This window comes from Aquarana catesbeiana, linkage group LG01 (genome assembly GCF_042186555.1).
Source record: "Aquarana catesbeiana isolate 2022-GZ linkage group LG01, ASM4218655v1, whole genome shotgun sequence".
Taxonomy (NCBI): domain Eukaryota; kingdom Metazoa; phylum Chordata; class Amphibia; order Anura; family Ranidae; genus Aquarana; species Aquarana catesbeiana.
The window spans coordinates 733,764,247-733,786,539 of NC_133324.1; the positions used below are offsets into that span (position 1 = coordinate 733,764,247).

A 22,293-nucleotide genomic window follows, 5' to 3' on the forward strand; every position below is an offset into this window, starting at 1 on the left:
GATATGGGGGTTCCCTTTCCAGATATTAGTCTCTTATACCAGCTTATACAATTCAAGATAACACATAGAATATATTATACCCCTTATAAATTATATAGAATGTGCCCATTGAACCCTCAGAATTGTTGGAGATGTGGGTACACTCCAGGAGATTTTATCCATATATTCTGGTCTTGTCCTGATATAGCGGTATTTTGGAGAGAGGTTATAAGGGTAATCACTACAGTTACATCAGTGGTTTTAGAACAGGATGCAGAGATTTGTCTTTTGGGTTTGGTAAGAAATAACATCCCCACTAGGGCAAAGAGAACACAAGTAAATCTGTTGCTTTTCTACGCGAGAAAGGCAATAGCACTGAATTCGAAAAAAACAGAAGCTCCCTCCTTAGCCTTTTGGAAATACTTAGTAAATGACATCTTGCCACTTTATAGAGAAACATATTGTAACAGAGGATGTAAGGAATAAAATATGAGAGAGTTTGGGCAAGCTGGATAGTGGAACCTACAACGGCTTCTGGAAAACCTAAAGAGTGAACAGCTAGAATAATAGGAAAGAAAGTGATGTGATGCTGGATAGGAAAGTGAAGGGGGACAACAAACCACACCATCAACACAAAGGTTTAGGGGGAAGAATGAATGTTTTTATTTGTTGTAATCAATATTAAGAACAGTTATGTCACAGCTCCTGTGAGAGATGGAAAGTTGAAGATTTAAAGAATATGTTGCAACATGTTTTTCTATTGGAAAATTAATAAAGAGATTTTTGGAAAAAAAAAAGGGGCATGAGACTTAAAGAGCTTTTCACTGGTATGTGCAAACTTTGCAAGAGAATAACAATATCCGCTGCATATTGAAGAGATCTTATCATAGACATCCATGCCTCTCTCATTTAGAATGTATCATATTTTCCATCTGAAGGCAATGCAAATCGCTACTTTTTAGAAACTACATTAACTAATCAGATTTATTTTATTACAAAACCGCATTGGCATGCCTTTACTTTTTCAAAAAGTTGGCTCTCATATGACCTTGTTGTCAATTGAATCATTTTCGCTCTACCTATCGTATGTAATGCATTTTGATAATTTTAGTCTCGTGCAATGAGAATCCTCCCTAGGAATCACCAGGCAGTAAAGGAAGAATGACAATTACAGTCCTGGAGCATGCTCCTTAAAAGAAGTTAGCATTGGTAGTTGCCATATTTCTATCTTGAGGAGTTCTATTTTTGGCGCCTGGCACCAGGAACCTGCATTCACTATATCTGATCTCCCACAGTACACAGAACATGGAAATGCAATTATTTTATTAAATATAAACTGCCAAATACCTTTTCTCGTCAGCGTTAGAGCAGTCTTGTGACAGCCAAGCACTGGTTAAAGCTTGTAGAAGGAGTTTTCTGACTATCCTATGAGACTGCAGGACCCCTGACCCTGGGCAGTGATGATTGGCCCTGTGCTGATCACATGCATCCCCCCAAGAAAAAAAAACCTCTCTAGCAATACACACCAAACTGAGCATGTGCAGCCTGACTCCATAGACACTGTGTTATCAGGAAATTATTAGGGGACTGTGGAAGGAGGGGAGGATCAGAGAAGACAGGATCAAACAGCCTTTTTACACAATGCGGAGGATTAAACCATTAGGTTCCACAGGAAGTATAACAAACATGCTTTACTGCATATACAGACTGATTTTACTGTTGTGGGTTTAGTAACACTTTAAGTGTGAGCTTTTTGTATTTAATAAGACAAAGAGTATAGTGCAGTAACACATACAGTCATTTACTGATCTGGTTAGAATCTGTTTGTTGGGTGTTACTGAAGTAAGCTTATGTTTTGTACATACAGGCTAAAGCACATACTCACCTTTTTTTACCTCCCTGCTGCTCTGTTAGCTATGGGGAATAAGGAAAGGAAGGCCTAAGTAAGGTCCAACTCACCCCTGGTGCTGCTTACACATGGTTGAAGACTATACCTGCCACCACGTGACAGCACTAGGCCAATCATCTACCACCAGCGCTGCTATATGATGTGAGTCACATGCTCCTTCATACCTGTAAGCAGGGGCGGCCCGTCCATTAAGGGCACTGCCCCCTCTATCCACGCCACCCCCTATATAATTAATAGATAGATTCATGCATAGCATGAATCTATCCATGGCCGCCGCGGTTACCCCTATTCATGCGTCCAGCCCCTTTCAGGATGCTGGGTGCATGAATTACAGTGGCAGGGGTTTTTTTTAAGCACCTGATTAGAGCCATAGGCTCTAATAGGCTTCAAAATAGGGTGGACTCAGAGCACAGAGCATTACACTTGGAGCCCACCCAGGTGTGTTAGAAAAGCAAATGAATATTCACTTTTCTAACACTGAAATGCCTCTCCACCAATAAGGAAGCACGGGTCTGATATCCATTTCCCGATTGGCTGAAAGGTCAGGCGATCCTATTGGACATCTGGGAGGAGAAGGAGGGGGATGCACGGCGGAAGCACGCCATGATCCACACCGCAGGAGGAAGAAGAAAGCTGCCAGACATGCTGCCCGCCCACTTCCTAGATGGGGTAAGTGTGGGGCTTTCATGTCCCAACTGTCCTCCACCCCCCAATGAAAAAAACACCAGCCGCCACTGCCTGGAAGTATTCAGTAATTTATTTGCTTTGTTGAAAGGAGTGGCAGGGAGTAAATTATTGCTTAATGGATCACTTTAATTATCTTTAAGTCTGTTAATCCTTTTTTGTTGTACTGCAAGTACTACTCCTAATGGCCAGAAACGCTTAATATTATTCCCAAGTGAAGCTCTACATGACCTAATTCACAGCAATGACCAAATCAGGTGAATCTGCCTAAGTATGGTTACTCCAATATCTGGCTAAGCATAGTTACTACATACCCTAGCATATTTTTCCAAAAACACACAGTATTTACAGTTTGGCCAATGTTTGTATAATCTGTCGGTCAGTACAATTTATATTGGTTGCTAAATTATCAGGACTTAAACATGATTATTCTCTATCACTTTCAGCATTGCCATACGTTTTGTAGCCTTGATGACTGATTTTGCCAGTGTTATACTAAGCCTGTCAAGAGGGCGAAGGTGGCAGAAATGATAAATCTGGCTCTGGTCACACATACAATATTGTCTAGTAAACTTCTCATCTGACAGCAGGCATGGAATGATACTAGACTTAGAGAAGAAAAATAAAGGCCCGGAATTTCTATGGATCAATAGTACTAACAACCACAACATTCACATGTGCAATATGTAGATTCCTAGCTTTGACATTGGCATCAGGCAAGGAAGATGTGCTTTAAGCAAGATCTATGACTGCCAAGGGAATCATGTTTTCGGCCTCCCACTGTGCTTCTTGGGGAAGGGGAGCAGAAAATACTCCAGAAAAATAATTCCATATGTACATTCTTTAAACAACACCAAGCTGTTATGTTATGGTCTGTCCTTAGATGCACTCATCTCACCCTATGATCGCGTATGAAACATAAATAATGAACGAACGCTGGAGACAGAGGTATTCTCGCATGCCAGCGGCAATATAACAAACCTCAGTACAGTCCAAAGTTGAGCTCGACATCAAATAAAGTGACCACATATTGCTTCAACAAGACGGACACAGATCACTTCTGTCTCTTCCAAGATATAGATTACTAAGCCTTTTTTAAACCTCATAAAAGTAAAACTACATTGAAGTATGAAAAGGTTTAGAAACATGTACAAGGAAATAAAAGGTCTTAGCACATGAATTTTACTTGGCAGCTGCTAGGAAAAGCAAGCAGTTAAGGTAGCACAGTCAAAACATTATAAACCACCACATTCTAAATTTAGCTAGTTTCCTTTTTTTAATATTCAGCAGAGTAATTTGAAATATAGCCAAATAAAAGACTTAAGAATAATTCACAGTCAGACACCTATCTCATATGCAATTAATCTGATGTAGCTTATATTGATTTGCAACAGTAAACTTGATTTGATTTCAGGTTATAGAAACTTTGGGAGGTATGATGATACTAGATGAATAACACATGAACTGCTTGAGCACAATTCTAGGTGACTGCAGTAATTACTGTGAGCACAACCCTGAATCAAACAGTTCCTCCAAAGAGATCTTAGTTCTACAGAATTTCCAGTGGAAATTTCTGCATCCAACATTACGAAATTATATTGATTCTTCTTGTTATTAACAATGATATTTGGAAAAGCAACTGCTACTAGGTCAAAGGTCCCATAGGCCCAGATCTGAGCCTTTTGATTTAAGGATACTTGTTTCTTTCTTCTTTTAGTTAAATAATTTAAATATCATAATTTTTTGTTTTTTGGCTTGAAGACATAGTTACCGCTGTTTTGGGACACATATTGGAGTTCACATGCTGCACAGGCTGAAAGAAATTTAGTTCTGCAATAAATTGCAAGAAGTCAGCCCAGACTGACACACTAGAAATAGTGACATTTGTCAGACTGACTGCATCTGATACTATTTACTATACCTACATATATTCTGTACTTCGATTTCACACTGGTACTGGGATAGAAGTGGCCACCATGTATACAAAATCATCTATACACACCAAACCCATTAACATCTGTCGAATAACATGTACAGTATAACTCATGGTTAGCATCACAATCAAAAGTAAATTTTGCAGCCTAAATGCCTCAGAAAACTAGAATTATCTTAAATAAGGGGATGACCACAGAATGACCACATAAGCAGTACACTACCTAATATGAGTCATGAGAAATGAAATGAGAGATTTGATGGACTAAATCATGCTTAATGCCCTACTGAATAATATCTTAAATGTTAATGTCTGTAATTAAATTACCGTCTTAGCAAGCAATGTATCTGTGACTGTCACTTACACTTCTTTACAGAACACTTTCTTAGCCAATGACAGTGGGTGTAGTGAAGTTAGATGCTTTATGTCACCAGTTAAGCATGCTTATGTCATCTGTATAAAGTGTGAGAAGCCCCAAGGGGCATTAAGAAGTTGTTTTTTTTTTTCTTAATAAATTCATCTTCTGGCAGTTGGGTTTCATTTAGTTATAATATTTTATTGAGGTCTGTATAATATTACACTTTTTAATTCCAAGTCGGTATTTTGAACTGGTAAGATAAAATGTATGTGCTATGATGTAAATGTTATTATTAAAAGCATGTGATTGACTAGTGCAGTACGCTCTTCTCAAAGGCAGGAGAGGAAACAACTATGCAAAGCATATAGTAATGTGGAAAACATGCAAAATACATGCCATCTGCTCCTGAGCCCTAAAACTTTGCGCAGTTTGTGGGGTTTGTATATATTTTCACATTTTAACTTGTCACAGACATTACAACACATACTTGGAGGCCAACTGGCTCTTCTGCTAAAGTGCATAAGGGATCAGTTCACTAAGATGCATGCATTCTTTATTTTATTATTGTTATTATACAGGATTTATATAGTGTCAACAGTTTGCGCAATGCTTTACACGATCATTTTCTCATTCACAAACATAAATACTGCGTAGGTGTTCAATTGATGTGTTTTTATATCTCAACTGTTCCTTTTTGATCTCCCAACACAAATGTCTACCTTTACTGGATTCCTGAAGTCATCTCACACTTATGGCCAGGCAGATGCTAGTGATAATTAAGCAGTGTGACAACGTTTATGGTAACCAAAATTAAAACACTGCATGATTAGGTAAACTACTACAAGAAATATGACATGCTTTATCTGTATTCATAACAAGAATAGATAGCTAGCCACCGATAGCTAGCCACCCTGCTTTTTTTTTATGCAGAAAATTAATATAATGCATGTAGTAACATTTTGGGAATACTCTGCATAATGGAGAAACCCACAGTAGGTGTACTAACAACTTTCGATAATAAAAATAATTTGTGAAAGCAACAGAAATGGTTCTCCAAAATCAAGTTTACATGACCCTGATTGTATGCTCCTATTTCAAAGTACAGTACCTGACCGCGAGATTGTGTTTCCAGCACGATACCATCGCGCTGGTTCTCGGCGACAGGGTGCTGTGCATGTCGCGCTGGCTCGCTCATCGGGAAAGGGAAACTTTTTTTCCTTCCGCGATGAGTGACAGGCAGTGCTGACAGCTGTCTGGTATGAATCCTGAGGGGGAATGCCGTGCCAAATTTTAAATAAAAAACCGTTGTGAGTTCCCCCCCAGGGGCACACCAGGCCCTTAGGTCTGTTATGGATTGTAAGGGGAACCCCCTATGCCGAAAAATCGGCATGGGGGTCCCCCCCAAAATCCATACCAGACCTTTATCCGAGCACGCAGCCCGGCCGGCCAGGAAAGGGGTGGGGACGAGTGAGCGCCCCCCTCCTGAGCCGTACCAGGCCGTATGCCCTCAACATGGGGGGTGGGTGCTTTGGGGAGGGGGGCGCCCTGCGGCCCCCCCACCCCAAAGCACCTTGTCCCCATGTTGATGAGGACAAGGGCCTCTTCCCGACAACCCTGGCCGTTGGTTGTCGGGGTCTGCGGGCGGGGGGCTTATCGGAATCTGGGAGCCCCTTTTAATAAGGGGGCCCCCAGATCCGGGCCCCCCACCCTATGTGAATGAGTATGGGGTACATGGTACCCCTACCCATTCACCTAGGGAAAAAGTGTCAATAAAAAAAAACACAGTACACAGATTTTAAGAGTAATTTATTAGGCAGCTCTGGGGTCTTCTTCCGACTTTGGGGGGTCTCCTTCCGACTTCTCCCGGTGTTCCGCATCTTCTCCCGGTGTTCCGCCTCTTCTCCCAGGCCCCTCCGATATCTTCTTCCAGCTCTTTTGCCAGCGGGGGCCCGGTCCGCTGCCGCTGTCTTGTCGCCGCTGTCTCGTTGCTTCTTCTCCCGGGCCCCTCCGCTATCTTCTTCCAGCTCTTTTGCCAGCGGGGGGCCCGGTCTGCTGCCGCTGTCTTGTCACCGTTGTCTAGCCGCTGTCTCGTCGCTTCTTCTCTTCCGATGTTGACACAACACTCTCTCCGGCTGGAATGCTGTGTGCGAGCTGCGGAGCCATTTATATAGGCAGTGGCCCGGCCCCTTGTGACGTCACGGTCCCAGCATTCGCAGGGACTCTGGGGTCACGCCCCCTTATGCGCATGCTGGGACCGTGACATCACAAGGGGGCGGGGTCACCGCCTATATAAATGGCTCTGCAGCTCGCACACAGCATTCCAGCCGGAGAGCGTTGTGTCAACATTGGAAGAAGAGAAGAAGCGACAAGACAGCGGCAGCAGACCGGGCCCCGCTGGCAAAAGAGCTGGAAGAAGATAGCGGAGGGCCCAGGGAGAAGAGGCGGAACACCGGGAGAGGAGGCCGAACACCGGGAGAAGTCGGAAGGAGACCCCTCGAAGTCGGAAGGAGACCCCTCGAAGTCGGAAGAAGACCCCGGAGCTGCCTAATAAATTACTCCTAAAATCTGTGTACTGTGTTTTTTTTTATTGGCACTTTTTTCCCTAGGTGAATGGGTAGGGGTACCATGTACCCCATACTCATTCACATAGGGTGGGGGGCCGGGATCTGGGGGCCCCCTTATTAAAAGGGGCTCCCGGATTCCGATAAGCCCCCCGCCCGCAGACCCCGAGAACCAACGGCCAGGGTTGTCGGGAAGAGGCCCTTGTCCTCATCAACATGGGGACAAGGTGCTTTGGGGTGGGGGGGCCGCAGAGCGCCCCCTACCCCAAGGCACCCATCCCCCATGTTGAGGGCATGCGGCCTGGTATGGCTCAGGAGGGGGGGGCGCTCGCTCATCCCCACCCCCTTTCCTGGCCGGACGGGCTGCATTCTCGGATAAGGGTCTGGTATGGATTTTGGGGGGACCCCCACGCCGATTTTTCAGTGTAGGGGGTTCCCCTTACAATCCATACCAGACCTAAGGGCCTGGTATGCCCCTGGGGGGGGGAACCCACGCCGTTTTTTTATTTAAAATTTGGCACGGTGTTCCCCCTCAGGATTCATTCCAGACAGCTGTCAGCACTGCCTGTCGCTCATCGCGAAAGGAAAAAAAAGTTTTCCTTTCCTGATGAGTGAGCCATCTCGGCGCTGGCTCCTGCGACGGGGCTCGCAGGTGTCAAATCTCGCTGAGAAATGCAGCGAGATTGACACAATATCGCGGTCACCTACTGTAGCTAGCAAGGGGAACTCACATTGGAAATGTGATCCCATGATATTGGAAAGCATTTTCCTGTCATTTTACTGCAACACTACCAATTCAGTCTATAGGAAATCAATATTGCACCCAAGATTTTAGATATCAAGAATACTAGCTAAAGAGCAAGAATGTAAATGATAAGGTGTGCCGATTAGGGGTGAAGATGTGGTACAGATCAGAAAAATCTGCTTTAACTTCCATTTTAAAAACCCACAACTTATTCTACTGAGATGCTCCAGCTAAAAGGTTTTTTTTAATTTTTTTTCCTACAGGTTTTGCACCAGCATGACCTGTTAATTGATCTCTTTATAGGTTCTAAACCTAAAAATCTCTCACACATTTACAAAATAATCTGTGCTTAAGAAAAAATATATACTTGTAAAACATGATAAATGAGATGGTTAACTAAAAGTTTGTATAACGCCTATATGGGATCAGGGTTGGTCGACCTTTATTTTCAGTTATTCCCCAAAAAGGCAACATTGTGCAACATCAAATTTAGCATTATATGCTAACCAAGTAGAACTAAAGTGTAGTAGAACTATTTTCTAAATGCATCTGATACCACCACTAACAATAAGAGTCACCTTTCATCTATCTGCTTCTTGCAATCTGTATATTCTAGGAGTGCAGGGGGGAGCGTAATTGTGTGAGGCAATGAATGAGGACGCAATCATCACCTGCCTCCTGTATCTGCCTTCTACAACTTGGAGGAGAACTGATGAGAATCAGTAGGGGCAGTGTATCCTAAAACCTTGTAAAAACTATCACCTAGAACTCCTTCATGGCAGGAATTTCCTTCTATGTCACTTGCTAAGCGTTTTTTTTATACAATATTGGTATACAGAATTTATCATATTATAATATTCTCTACGTGTAATAAGTAGTGGGAAACAGAAAACTAACTTTAACATATCTGTTATATAAAAATAAACTATTTAAGGGATACTCTCCATTTTCAATATAGGATTGTAGATTTAGGTAAACTAAGTCAGACCGGTAGACTGGTACTTACATCGTGAACGGAGTCTAGAAGTTTCGTTAAATGGAAATATCGCTGCCAGCTCTGTCCAGCACTGTGTGGACTCTTCATTAATATTTTCCTCAGTTCTTTAATGTAATTCACTCTCATTTCTTCAAAAGCAGCTTGGCATTTAAGTCCATCTTTAGGAACTAGGATGAACAAAAATATAAGAATGGATTTCTGAGCAAAAGAATTATGCACCTGATGATGTAATAAGTATTCAGAACAGATACCATACCAGAGCTAATGAAAAGATTACCTTGCTATATCGTTATTACTGTTATATTAAATTTCTTCTATTTCCGGATACAGAATGGTGCTTTTATTGGTTATTATTTAGCAGTACGGTGAAAAACACAGTAGGGCTGTTATTCATTTAAAAATAAATGTAATTTCTAACAACAGATACCACAAGATGCCTACTATTACCAAATCCTCATATATGTGACTCTGCAAAACCAGTTTAACTGATTTTCAGTCTCAGTCCTGCCAACTGCCATTTCTATATCAAATGAGAATGTCCCAGTGGTTCAGAGGGGCATTCTTGGTGGACAGGGCAATGGCATGTGAAAGTTCTCAAGTCAGAGATGTAAAAGACAAAACATTTGTTTAAAGCCATATTAAATGGTACAATATTCTAGGTATAAAAGCCCAAGAACACAGATAGGTGTGTAACTAAAGGATCCTGGTCAGGATTGCCTGTTGATTTATCCTTTTAGGCATAGAAACCTGCATAAACATTACCGAACAAACTATATTTGAGAAGCATAGAAGGTGACAGGAATTGTTTAAAAAGAGTGCAATCTTTCTGAGTTTGCACTGCATATATACTGTATCTTCTTACTGAGAAATTCCTATAGTTATTAGATAGTAGTCAGATGGTTTGACCAATGAACAATTTTTATTTTAAGACAGCAGTTATATTAGTGATAATGTCCATGCTAACATACTGCATTATATAAAGGAAAGCAGTCCCAGTTCTGGGCTTATCTTTGGAGAAGCAGCTGTAATTGACCAAAAATGCTTCAAGCTAATTGCAACCTGTGAAATTGTTATCTGTGAAATGGTGGGAAATGCATGCCACTGCCCAAAGACATTACAAACACCAGTTAGATTAAACAATGATCACTTGAGGTGATATTAAAACCTACTTTTTTTCATTACAATAAAAAATATGTTATGCTTACATGCTCTGTGCAATGGTACTGCACAGAGCAGTCCCTTACTTCCTCTTCAGTTCCCCACCAGTGCTCTCCAACTCTTTTTCCTACGAGTACTTCCATTGCAAGCCTTGTGCTACGGGAGAACCCATGCAGGTGTGCTTCCAAGCCGGACTGTGTGCGTCCATAGACACACACAGCAAGGATTAGCCACGCCCTCCTTATTTGCAAATACATAATGATTTTAACTGCTGTTGTCAAAATATGATCACTATAGGTGCAAGAAGCATTGTGCTAACTTGACGTTGAACGCAAAAAAAAAAAAAGTACAGTTTTGCAAAATCTTATCAACCTTATATTGACCCTAATGACAGTCATAACAGGTATGGAAACGTTAAGCAATACATTCCTACATTCCTGGTAATTACATATGAATAATTCTGTCCAAAAGAAGAAATGACTACTCGATAAATTGTCAATTATCAAGAGAACACTTCTTCTAATGAGACACTTATTGAAGTGTGCAGAATCCCCTTCTCTTTTCCTTTAAAGGAGTCTACTATATATAACAAATACACTGCAACAGCTCAAATTTTGGACTAACTCTACACAGAATAAGGAAAAGAAATAAAAAAAACCCAAAACAATAAATCGTATACATTAGGAACTGTGGATATTATAAGTGTTGTATTATAGAGTAGGATGCCAATGATGATTATTAAACACAATACTAATAGGAAACACCCTCAGAATCAAATGTTGCTGTAATATTTTACAAATATTAGATACAAAGTAAAAGTAAAACAGAAATAAACTGTACAAACAAAATGAAAAAACTGAAAATACTAAATTCTGGAGTACTGCCCAGATTCTCAGACTGGGTTTCTTAAACACAGCCGTACTCTCAGCCTGGATATTTTCCAATTCCCTACAGAAAGTATATGAAATATAGTAGACAATTATAACAGAAGATGTGATGCTTTGTCACCTTTGCAGTGCTGTATTTACCAAATGGCACAGGTGGACCAATGCCTCAGGTAGCAAGTGTTCATTCTTTCCTTTAATCGTTATTATTTCTACTTTTGAAACTTCTGATATTTGTAGGTTAATTCATCATTACAACTGAAGTGAAAGAGTGTGAAGGGGCTGATGGTGTTGATAAAAATAGATAGTGCTCCTAAAGTGTGCAATGTATCACTACTACATGCAACAGCATGTGTGCAATTGCCAGAATGAGTGATCACCCATTTATTGCAAATTGCCTTATTTAACACAGAAGACCAGTCAGTTCCTGTTACTGATACAAATTACAATATATATATATATATATATATATATATATATATATATATATACAGTGGGCACTGAAAAATGTAAGGGGGTCTGAATACTTTCTGTCCCCACTGTGTGTGTATATGTATATATATATATATATATATATATATATAATTTTTTTTGGCTCACTCATCCAAGTGTGTTATTACAGCAGTCAGTGGGGTTTTTGAAAAATAGACATAAAGGCCCTTCATAGTCTTATCTAGCCACAAAAGTTACTTTATCAAGCCTCACTTAACTTTGCCCTTTTTATCCCTCCCATATACCTCACAAAGAAAACACTCATTAGTTTTCTCATTTGAAGCAACAAAAGATTGTTTTGCTGCTTAAATACCTTCTTAATTGTTTGACTCAATAAAAATTGTACATTGCTTTGTGATTGAAGAGTATTACCAAAACAAATATAGACATTAATTGTGGATACACATATGCAAACAGAAAACCTTAATCCTACAGTAAAATTATTAAACCTTTTTGAAGTTTGAGTTAAAGTGATATTAAAGCCCTTTTTTGCATTTCTCCTGCTGAGGTGAAGATTTACAATATATGCTGCCTCTTGATGTAAAAAAAGATCTTCCTCCTAAGGCTGGTTATACACGGAGCAAATTTCTTTGCTGCAAACACGGGTTGCAGTAAAGAAAACTGTTTGATTCCCGCATAAGCACAGACAGTGTTGATGTGGGAATCCCCACCCTGCGGGCCATTGTCTTCTCCCAGCAGGGGGCGCGGGAGAAGCCATCCCCGCCAGGAGAAGACAGTGATTATTGCTAGCAGCTATAGCAGTAAGTGAATCCAGCAGGCTGGTAGTACCCAAATTGATAGATTAATCAACTTGGTACATTCAGCCTGCCCAATAAAGTGATTGTAAAGGCGCGTTTAAAAAAAATATATAACAAACATGTTATACTTACCTGTTCTGTTCAAGGGTTTTGCACAGAGCAGCCCGGGATCCTCCTCTTCTGGAGTGCCCCGTTGCCGCTCCTGGCTCCTACTCTTCATCGGATGCCCCCCACGGAAAACCGCTTTCCATAGGGGCACCTGTGCAGGCATGCGCTGCGTTCATTGACACAGACAGCAGGACTCGGCCCCGCCCCCGTTCTCATGTCACTGGATTTGATTGACAGTAGCGGGAGCCAATTGATCCTGCTCCTATCAATCTATCCAATGAGGACAGAGACAGCAGCTGGAGCTGTTGGGCTCATGCTCGTCACTGGAAAGGACGTGTTCAGGTAAGTGAAAAGGGGGGGGCTCTAGGGGCAGCTGCAACACAGAAGGTTTTTCACCTTAATGCATAAAATGCATTAAGGTGAAAAACCTGGAGACTTTACAACCCCTTTAATGGTTCGAATCTCGACTGGTTTCTGCTGAACAGGTCGAGATTGGAACCATGCATGGCTGGCCTAATTCAGCTGTCCCTTCAGCGCTAGCCCAGCTTTCCAGTTTAAGGTGGCTCCCTTCCCTTGCAGAGTTCTATGGAGCCCCCCTTGCATATGTAGTCTCAGTAAAGACTAGAGCCACAAATGTCATATGCAAGCCACTACAGCCTTCTCCATCCTTAACCACTTCAATACCGGGCCATAGTCATATGACGTCCACAGATGGGATCTCCCATCATGGAAGGGTGTCATATGACATCCTTGGCTTCTCGCCGCTCCTGTGGGCCCCCGGGAGCCCACAGCTCGGTGATCGGGGATGAGGTGTGCCCCTCGGACACAGCCAATCCCAGATCCGTCTAAAGAGCCAATAAAAAATGGCTCTTTACGACGTGACCGGCTGTGTCCAATTACAGCCGGTCCCATGTACTGTGTACGGCGCTTGTGCATGCCCCTAGGGTGCGCGCAGAGAGGTGATCGGGGATGAGGCTTGTCACCCTGACACAGCCCAACCCCGATCGCAGTAAAGAGCCAATGAAATTGGCTCTTTACCACGTGACCAGCTGTGTCCAATCACAGCCGGTCACAGAATGTCAACAAACCGCAGTAACAAGATGTTACCGTGTTCTGCTCACACACCGTCACAGTCCATCTGAGTACCTGTCACAGTTCATCTAAGTATCCGAGTACCTGTCACAGTCCATCAAAGTACCTGTCACCACCCATCAAAGTACCTGTCACAGTCCATTTGAGTACTGAGTACCTGTCACAGTTCATCTGAGTACCTGAGCACCTGTCACAGCCCATCTAAGTATCTGTCACAGTTCATTTGAGTACCTGTCACAGTCCTGAGTACCTGTCACAGCCCATCTGATTACCTGTCACCACCCATCAGACTACCCGAGTACCAGTCACCAGCCCATCAGAGTACCCGAGTACCTATCTGTAGCCCATCAGAGTACCCGGGTACCTGTCACCAGGCCATCAGAGTACCTGGGTACCTGTCACCAGGCCATCAGAATACCCGAGTATATGTCACCAGGCCATCAGAGTACCTGAGTACCTGTCACCGGCTCATCAGAGTAACAGAGTAACTGTCACAGCCCATCTGGGTACCCGAGTACCTATCACAGTTCATATGAGTACCTGAGTACCTGTCACAGTTCATCTGAGTACCCGAGTACCTATCACAGTTCATATGAGTACCCGAGTATCTGTCACAGTCCATCTGAGTAACCGAGTACCTGTCACAGTCCATCTGAGTACCTGAATACCTGTCGCAGTTCATCTGAGTACCTGTCACAGTCCATCAAAGTACCTGTCACCACCCATCAAAGTACCTCTCACAGTCCATTTGAGTACCGAGTACCTGTCACAGCCCATCTGACTACCTGAGTACCTGCAACAGTTCATCTGAGTACCTGTCACAGCCCATCTGAGTACCTGTCACAGTGCATTCGAGGACCTGTCACAGTCCATCTGAGTATCCGAGTACCTGTCACAGTTCATCTGAGTACCTGTCACAGTTCATCTGAGTACCTGTCACAGTTCATCTGAGTACCCGAATACCTGTCACAGTCAATCTGAGTACCTGTCACAGTTCATCTCAGTACCCGAGTACCTGAGTACCTGTCACAGTCCATCTGAGTACCTGTCACAGTTCATCTGAGTACCCGAGTACCTGTCACAGTCCATCTGATTACCCAAGTACCTGTCACAGTTCATCTGAGTACCCGAGTACCTGTCACAGTCCATCTGATTACCCAAGTACCTGTCACAGTTCATCTGAGTACCCGAGTACCTGTCACAGTCCATCTGATTACCCAAGTACCTGCCACAGTTCATCTGAGTACCCGAGTACCTGTCACAGTCCATCTGAGTACCCAAGTACCTGTCACAGTTCATCTGAGTACCCGAGAACCTGTCACAGTCCATCTGAGTAGCTGTCACAGTTCATCTGAGTACCCGAGTACCTGTTGCTCCTAAAACCCCTGATGGTGCTCCCTGCATGTTGGAGCTCTCTGTGTGGCCAGGCTGTGTAAAAGTCCCCCACATGTGGTATCGGGAGGTGTAGCAGAATGTATTTTGGGGTGTAATTGGAAGTATGCATATGCTGTGTGTTAGAAATAACATGTTATTATGACAATTTTGTGAAAAAAAAATAAAAAAAATCTTCATTTTCCAAGAATTGTGGGAAAAAATTACAACTTCAAAAAACTCACCATGCCTCTTACTAAATACCTTTGACTGTCTACTTTTCAAAAAGGGGTCATTTGGGGGGTATTTGTACTTTCCTGACATTTCAGAGCCTCAAGAAATGAGATAGGCCATCAGTGCATCAGGTGTGATCAATTTTCAATGATTTGCACCATAGCTTGTAGACTCTATAACTTTCACAGAGACTAAATATCCACTAATTTGGGTTATTTTTACCAAAAGAGATGTAGCAGTATAAATTTTGGCCCAAATTTATGAACAAAAATGACTTATTTGCAAAATTTTATCATAGAAACTAAAAAAAAGTGTTTTTTTTTAATAAAATTTTCGGTCTTTTTTCACTTATGTCGCAAAAAATAAAAAACCCAGTGGTGAATAAATACCACCAAAAGAAAGCTCTATTTTTATGAAAAAAATGATAAAATTTTGTTTGGGTACAGTGTTGCATGACTGAGTAACTGGCATTCAAAGTGTGAGAGCGCTGAAAGCTAAAAATTGGTCTGGGCAGGAAGGGTGTATAAATGCCCTGTATTTAAGTGGTTAAAGTCAGTAGATAGACAGCTAAGTGACCTGGTACTCAGTAAGTAGGCTCCTCAACAGGAAACGGGGAAGTCGAGCTTAGGGATCTGTAGCCAACATTAGTAACGAATGAAAAAAGTGTCTGAGTACACATATGAACTAAATATTGCACCAGGAAAGATTTATCTAATGTATTTGTTAAAAAAATGAGTGCTTAGTACTACTTTGAATACCCTGTATTTAGTATACAGCCGTGTGAAAGCTATAAAAAAATTCAGAATATTTACAATGGGTAGTATACAGAAAATGTGTTCAATGCTTGCTGGGTGCTTCTCTATTCTAATTTCCAAGTCGTCAGAAACAGCTGATATGGCTTTCAGATAGTGCTATTATGGCCCATATGGGTGTAATAAAACAGGTACAAAAACATAACCATGCATAGGACAGCAATTAGTTTAAATTTACCTGTGCTTAGCAGCAGCAAAACTTTCATTACTGTGTATTCCTCAAAGGTTATCTGCAAACGGTTAAACTCGAAACTTATCTGCTGCATACTTTGGCAAAGCTCGTACATTGCAGAATGGCGCATCCTTTCTCTGCAAAGCAAAACACACCATGTAAATAAACAAATTTACAGTATAATGCAAAAGCGATATTAAATACAGAGTTATGCATAAGTATTCACTCCTTTGGACTTTACTGCATTGTGTAGTCTTAAAACATGGAATTTGGATATTTTGCCATTTCAGTTACACTGCTTCAGTGAAGCTTTGGATATGTGTTTGTAAGAAGGTTAACCAATGTCCCAAAGTCAAGTCTCTTCTGATTGAAACAGGTTTTACTCTATAGTTTGCCTGTATTTAGCACCATACATCTCGCCCCCAATCCTGACAATTTTCTCATGACCCCCAGCCTCCCACCACCACCACTATGCGTAACAGTGGGGATGGCATTTTCATGGTGCAGAGCGGTATTGTTGTCCAGTCACATGTAATAGTTATCATTGATAACTGTAACTATTTGTGTTGTCTGAAGGAAGTGGTTGCACCAGGGTTTCACAAGAAAGAGAAGAATACTAGAGAAATAAAGACTTTTCATTTTTGATTTTGCTACCCTCTACTGTCTGAATTTGTAAATGCCTGTAAATATATTATTTATGCATTTCCTACCCTGGGTTTTTAGCTTGGGAAACCCTGGAAGGAGGAAGTGGGGAGAGAGGAAGTCACAGTTACATGTCCTGTCCATGCTCCATACCAGAAGAGACTATTATGCAGGCACTACTAGGGAGGGATTAAAGCTCGCAGAGTAGATAGGCTGACTTTGAGTTCCAGTGCTACACCACAGTTCCTGGTGGTGAGAAGTTCCATTCTAGGCAGGTCAGACAACAGTTGGAGAATCCCCCCATGATGGCTGATCTTTTCTTCAGTTCTCCCACACAGAGACAGGGGCCCCTGCAACTGGACTTTGCTGCAACATTAAGCTGGAGGTATCTCTATTAATAACTATATATACATGGGTATATGTGCACAATTCTTCCAGGACTCCTATTGGGCCCCTTGCTAATAATACCTGTTTGTACATTGGATATATGTACTATCATTAATCTTTTCTTACATAAAGCTTGTCTCATATCTATACTGGTGTGGATCTATATACGTATGGTTAATGTTATATGCTGGTTGCAGTAGTTCTTCTGCTCCAAATTACTTTGTTTACATTACTGATACATTTCCTAGGAAAGTAATCTCCTCTTCACAAAGGTCCTAACCTGGGTGGAGGCACTGCCAACTTTATTATCAAACCCACTCTTCTTTATCCCTAAAATAAAAATGCTGTAACACCGTGAAAAGGTGTGAGCTGGAGTTTGGCTTCAATTTGTTAGTGAATCTAAATCTGTTAGTACATCTAACACTCCCCTCCCCCCAGACTGACAATGCTGCTGTCCAAATGTGTTTATGTGCTCTTTATCCAGAGTGGAGGCACTGCAATACAGGAGGTGTGTTACCAGCCAGATCACCAGATAAAAATAGAGGGGGATGGTCTAAAAAAAATAATGCACCACCAACAAATGATTTGTAAGCTGAACTATATCACATTTTGGATTTGGGTTTATCACCACTTTAAGCATATACAGTGCCTTGCAAAAATATTCACCCACCTTGGCTTTTTACCTATTTTGTTACATTTTACAGCCTTTAGCCTGAAATCTGAATTATATGTGATGGATCAGAATACAATAGTCTAAGTTTGTTAAGAAAAATTTGAAAAATATATGCATAAAACTATTTTTCAGAAACAAAAAACTGATAATTGGCATGTGCATAGTATGTATTCACCCCCTTTGTTATGAAGCCCATAAAAAGCTCTGGTGCAACCAATTACCTTCAGAAGTCACATAATTAGTGAAATGATGTCCAACTGTGTGCAATCTAAGTGTCACATGATATGTCATTACATACACACACCTTTTTGAAAGGCCCCAGAGGCTGCAACATCTAAGCAAGAGGTACCACTAACCAAACACTGCCATGAAGACCAAGGAACTCTTCAAACAAGTAAGGGACAATGTTGTTGAGAAGTCCAAGTCAGGGTTAGGTTATAAAAAAATATCCAAATCTTTGATGATTCCTAGGAGCACCATCAAATCTATCATAACCAAATAGAAAGAACATGGCACAACAGCAAACCTGCCAAGAGACGGCCACACACCAAAACTCACGGACCGGGCAAGGAGGGCATTAATCAGAGAGGCAGCACAGATACCTAAGGTAACCCTGGAGGAGCTGCAGAGGTCCACAGCAGAGACTGGAGTATCTGTACATAGGATGACAATAAGCCGTACGCTCCACAGAGCTGGGCTTTATGGCAGAGTGGCCAGAAGAAAGCCATTACTTTCAGCAAAAAACAAAATGGCACATTTTGAGTTTGCGAAAAGACACGTGGGAGACTCCCAAAATGTATGGAGGAAGGTGCTCTTGTCTGATGAGACTAAAGTTGAATTTTTTTGGCCATCACAGAAAATGCTATGTCTGGTGCAAACCCAACACATCACATCACCCAAAGAACCCCATCCCCACAGTGAAACATGGTGGTGGAAGCATCATGCTGTGGGGATGTTTTTCAGAAGTCGGGATTGGGAAACTGGTCAGAGTTGAGGGAAAGATGGATGGTGCTAAATACAGGGATATTCTTGAGCGAAACCTGTACCACTCTGTGTGTGATGTGAGGCTAGGACGGAGGTTCACCTTCCAGCAGGACAATGACCCCAAACACACTGCTAAAGTAACACTTGAGTGGTTTAAGGGGAAACATGTAAATGTGTTGGAATGGCATAGTCAAAGTCCAGACCTCAATCCAATAGAAAATCTGTGGTCAGACGTAAAGATTGCTGTTCACAAGTGCAAACCATCCAACGGGAAGGAGTTGGAGCAGTTCTGCAAGGAGGAACGGGCACAAATCCCAGTGGTAAGATGTGGCAAGCTCACAGAGACTTATCCAAAGCGATTTGGAGCTGTGATAGCCACAAAAGGTGGCTCTACAAAGTATTGACTTTAGGGGGTGAATAGTTATGCACATTGATGTTTTCTGTTATTTTGTCCTTTGTTGTTTGCTTTACAATAATAATAATAATACAAAAAAAAACATCTTCAAAGTTGTGGGCATGTTCTGTAAATTAAATGATGCAAATCCTCAAACAATCCATGTTAATTCCAGGTTGTGAGGCAATAAAACATGAAAAATGCCAAGGGGGGGTGAATACTTTTGCAAGGCACTGAATAGTACTATGTGCAGTGCCACACTACCAGTATAGTAAAGAATAACTTTTTTCTTTTTTGTAATTTTAAAGTCAAAAGGTCAGAGTTAAATCATAGATGTTGTCGCATACGGTTATGCAAGCTATAGTCCAAAATTGTAGAATTACAAATCCCAGCATGCCTGTCCTTAGATAAGTACCATTGCCATAATGCCCTAATAGGCATAGCTCCTTACTAGCTGGTGGGTCACAGGTTGTTGGCACCAGCCCTAAGGGTTAAAAATGATATTGGACCTAATTTTTCCAAAGAGTTGACAATATGAGTTTCACTGGCAGGGTGACTGTACTGCAGACCATAAAACAAAGCTGTGTTTACTCTTGGTACACTGTTCTCACATTTTTATTATGAAGAACTACAGTCATAAAATCTATATTGACCTGCTGAAAGTTCAGTGAATTAACTTGTCTGGTTTCTAAAGCAACAGAGGGCAAAAAAAAAAAGGCTTCCAACTGCAAGAGACAAACAGATATCACCACAAACCACATGAAGACTCTTCATTTAAACAGAACTCTGGTAAAGAAAATCAGGAAGCAACTTGTCACATCAGCAATAAAGCATCACCATGTTTACTTCAGTCTCCTCAATATGTACAGAAAGTCTGAGTTTCTGTGCATGTTTATCTATCGTTTATAGAATCCATTCTGTATTGTATTACTGGAAATAAAGTGCAGATGCTCTCTCACATTATTGGATCTACAGACACATGGGGACCTGGGGGTAAGGTTTTATGTGGCCAAACAACAATGCCAGGCAGGTGTTTGTTACAAATCCTATTTACAATTCCAGATGGAAACAAACAATTACACTCCACTAAGGACTTGTGATGAAATTTGCCATAACACACAACACTCGGTGCAAACATTATTTATCAGTTGGCACTGCGGCATGGTTAGATTTTTATGTGGCACTTTTGTCCATAGGAACACTATTTGTGTACATAAAATTTATATTGTCACAATTACATCAGAAGTATACTAGTCTTTTTCAGCTTTATTAGGTCATTGCACCCTTAACTGACTCTTCTGTCACAGACAGAGGCTGGATAAACTATGCACAGGACTTCCACATCTACTAGCAGGAACTTCCCCGAAGTACATGCAGTCTACACTCTTACTAAATCCCTGTGTAGTATCCTCTTCTGTCACAAGGTTTCACAGCAGCCACTGATGCCGCATATGTCAGGTGTAGAGTGGATCCAGCGTGCCAGTGCTTGAGTTATATCTTATAGCCCAGGTGGTCATTTCCAAACTGATGGATATCTTGGCACATTGATCTGTGGACACTTCTTTTGCCTAAGGATGCTTACATTGACATAAGTGAGATATTACATAAAGGAAAAGAGGTTCTGTTGTTCTGCTTAAAACGGGCACATCCCTTGTATGTATAGAAGATAAAGATACCCCCTAGAAGGATTCTGGACTCAAGGAATGTACAAAGGTAGAAATGTAATATATAAATGTTTGTTATATTTTAAAAACAATTTTTGATACTAAGTGCAATTAAAGTTGTACATACAACCAATGAAAATATGTAGTATTTTACCACAAGACAGAAACAAGCATTAACCGCTTGCTGACCGGCTCACGTCGATATACGTCGTCAGAAGGGCATGTAAAGGCATATTAATGTACCTGTATGTTGCCCTTTAAGAAGTGGCTTGCGGGCATGCGCCGCAAGCTCTGTGAGTGTGATCGCGGGTCCTGCGGACTCGATGTCCGCGGGGATACCTGCGAACGTCTCACGGAGAGGAAGAATGGGGAAATGCTGACGTAAACAAGCTTTTCCCCGTTCTGCCTAGTGACAGGACACTGATCACAGCTCCCTGTAATCGGGAGCTGTGATCAGTGTCGTGTCACACATAGCCCAGCCCCCCCACAGTTAGAATCACTCCCTAGGACATACAAACCCTTCACTGCCCCCTAGTGGTTAACCTCTTTACTGCCAGTCACATTTACACAGTAATCAATGCATTTTTGATCACACTGATCGCTGTATAAATGTGAATGGTCCCAAAATAGCGCCAAAAGTTTCTGATCTGTCCGCCTTAATGTCGCAGTCCCGATAAAAATCGCTGATCGCCGCCATTACTAATAAAAAAAAAAATATTAATAAAAATGCCATAAAACTATCCCCTATTTTGTAGACGCTATAACTTTTGCGCAAACCAATCAACCAATCAAAAATAATATTGCAATTTTTTTTACCAAAAATATGTAGAAGAATGCGTATCGGCCTAAACTGAGGAAAAAAAAAAAAATTTTTTTATATATTTTTGGGGATATTTATTATAACAAAAAGTAAAAAATAATGTGTTTTTTTTCAAAATTGTCACTATTTTTTTGTTTATAGCGCAAAAAATAAAAACCGCAGAGGTGATCAAATACCACCAAACGAAAGTGGGGAAAAAAGGACGTCAATTTTGTTTGGGAGCCACGGCGTACGACCGAGCAATTGTCAGTTAAAGTGACGCAGTGCCGAATCGCAAAAAGTGCTCTGGCCAGCCAAATGATCCAGGGTTTAAGTGGTTAAACTGTCAAATATAAGGTTATGCATAAACCAATTGCCAACGCCTTTCAAAGTCCTTAAAGCTCCTTCTTCAGGGTGTTTTCAGCAATTGTAGTACATATAGCCTATAAAACAAAACATGTATTAGAACATAAGTCACCATCCACATGTGTATGACATTGTCC

At 41.4% G+C, this 22,293-nt stretch overlaps 1 protein-coding gene across 4 annotated transcripts in view; it reads right to left on the reverse strand.

The window, feature by feature from the left end:
* NR3C2 (nuclear receptor subfamily 3 group C member 2) overlaps positions 1 to 22,293 on the reverse strand; it is a 532,006-nt gene that overhangs the window by 19,403 nt on the left and 490,310 nt on the right. For all 4 annotated transcript variants that reach the window (XM_073604847.1, XM_073604838.1, XM_073604864.1 and 1 more), the window contains exons 7-8: positions 16,254 to 16,384; positions 9,176 to 9,333 (exon numbers count right to left, since the gene is read on the reverse strand). In XM_073604847.1, the coding sequence (XP_073460948.1) occupies positions 9,176 to 9,333; positions 16,254 to 16,384 (289 nt within the window). The remainder of the gene's footprint in view (positions 1 to 9,175; positions 9,334 to 16,253; positions 16,385 to 22,293) is intronic.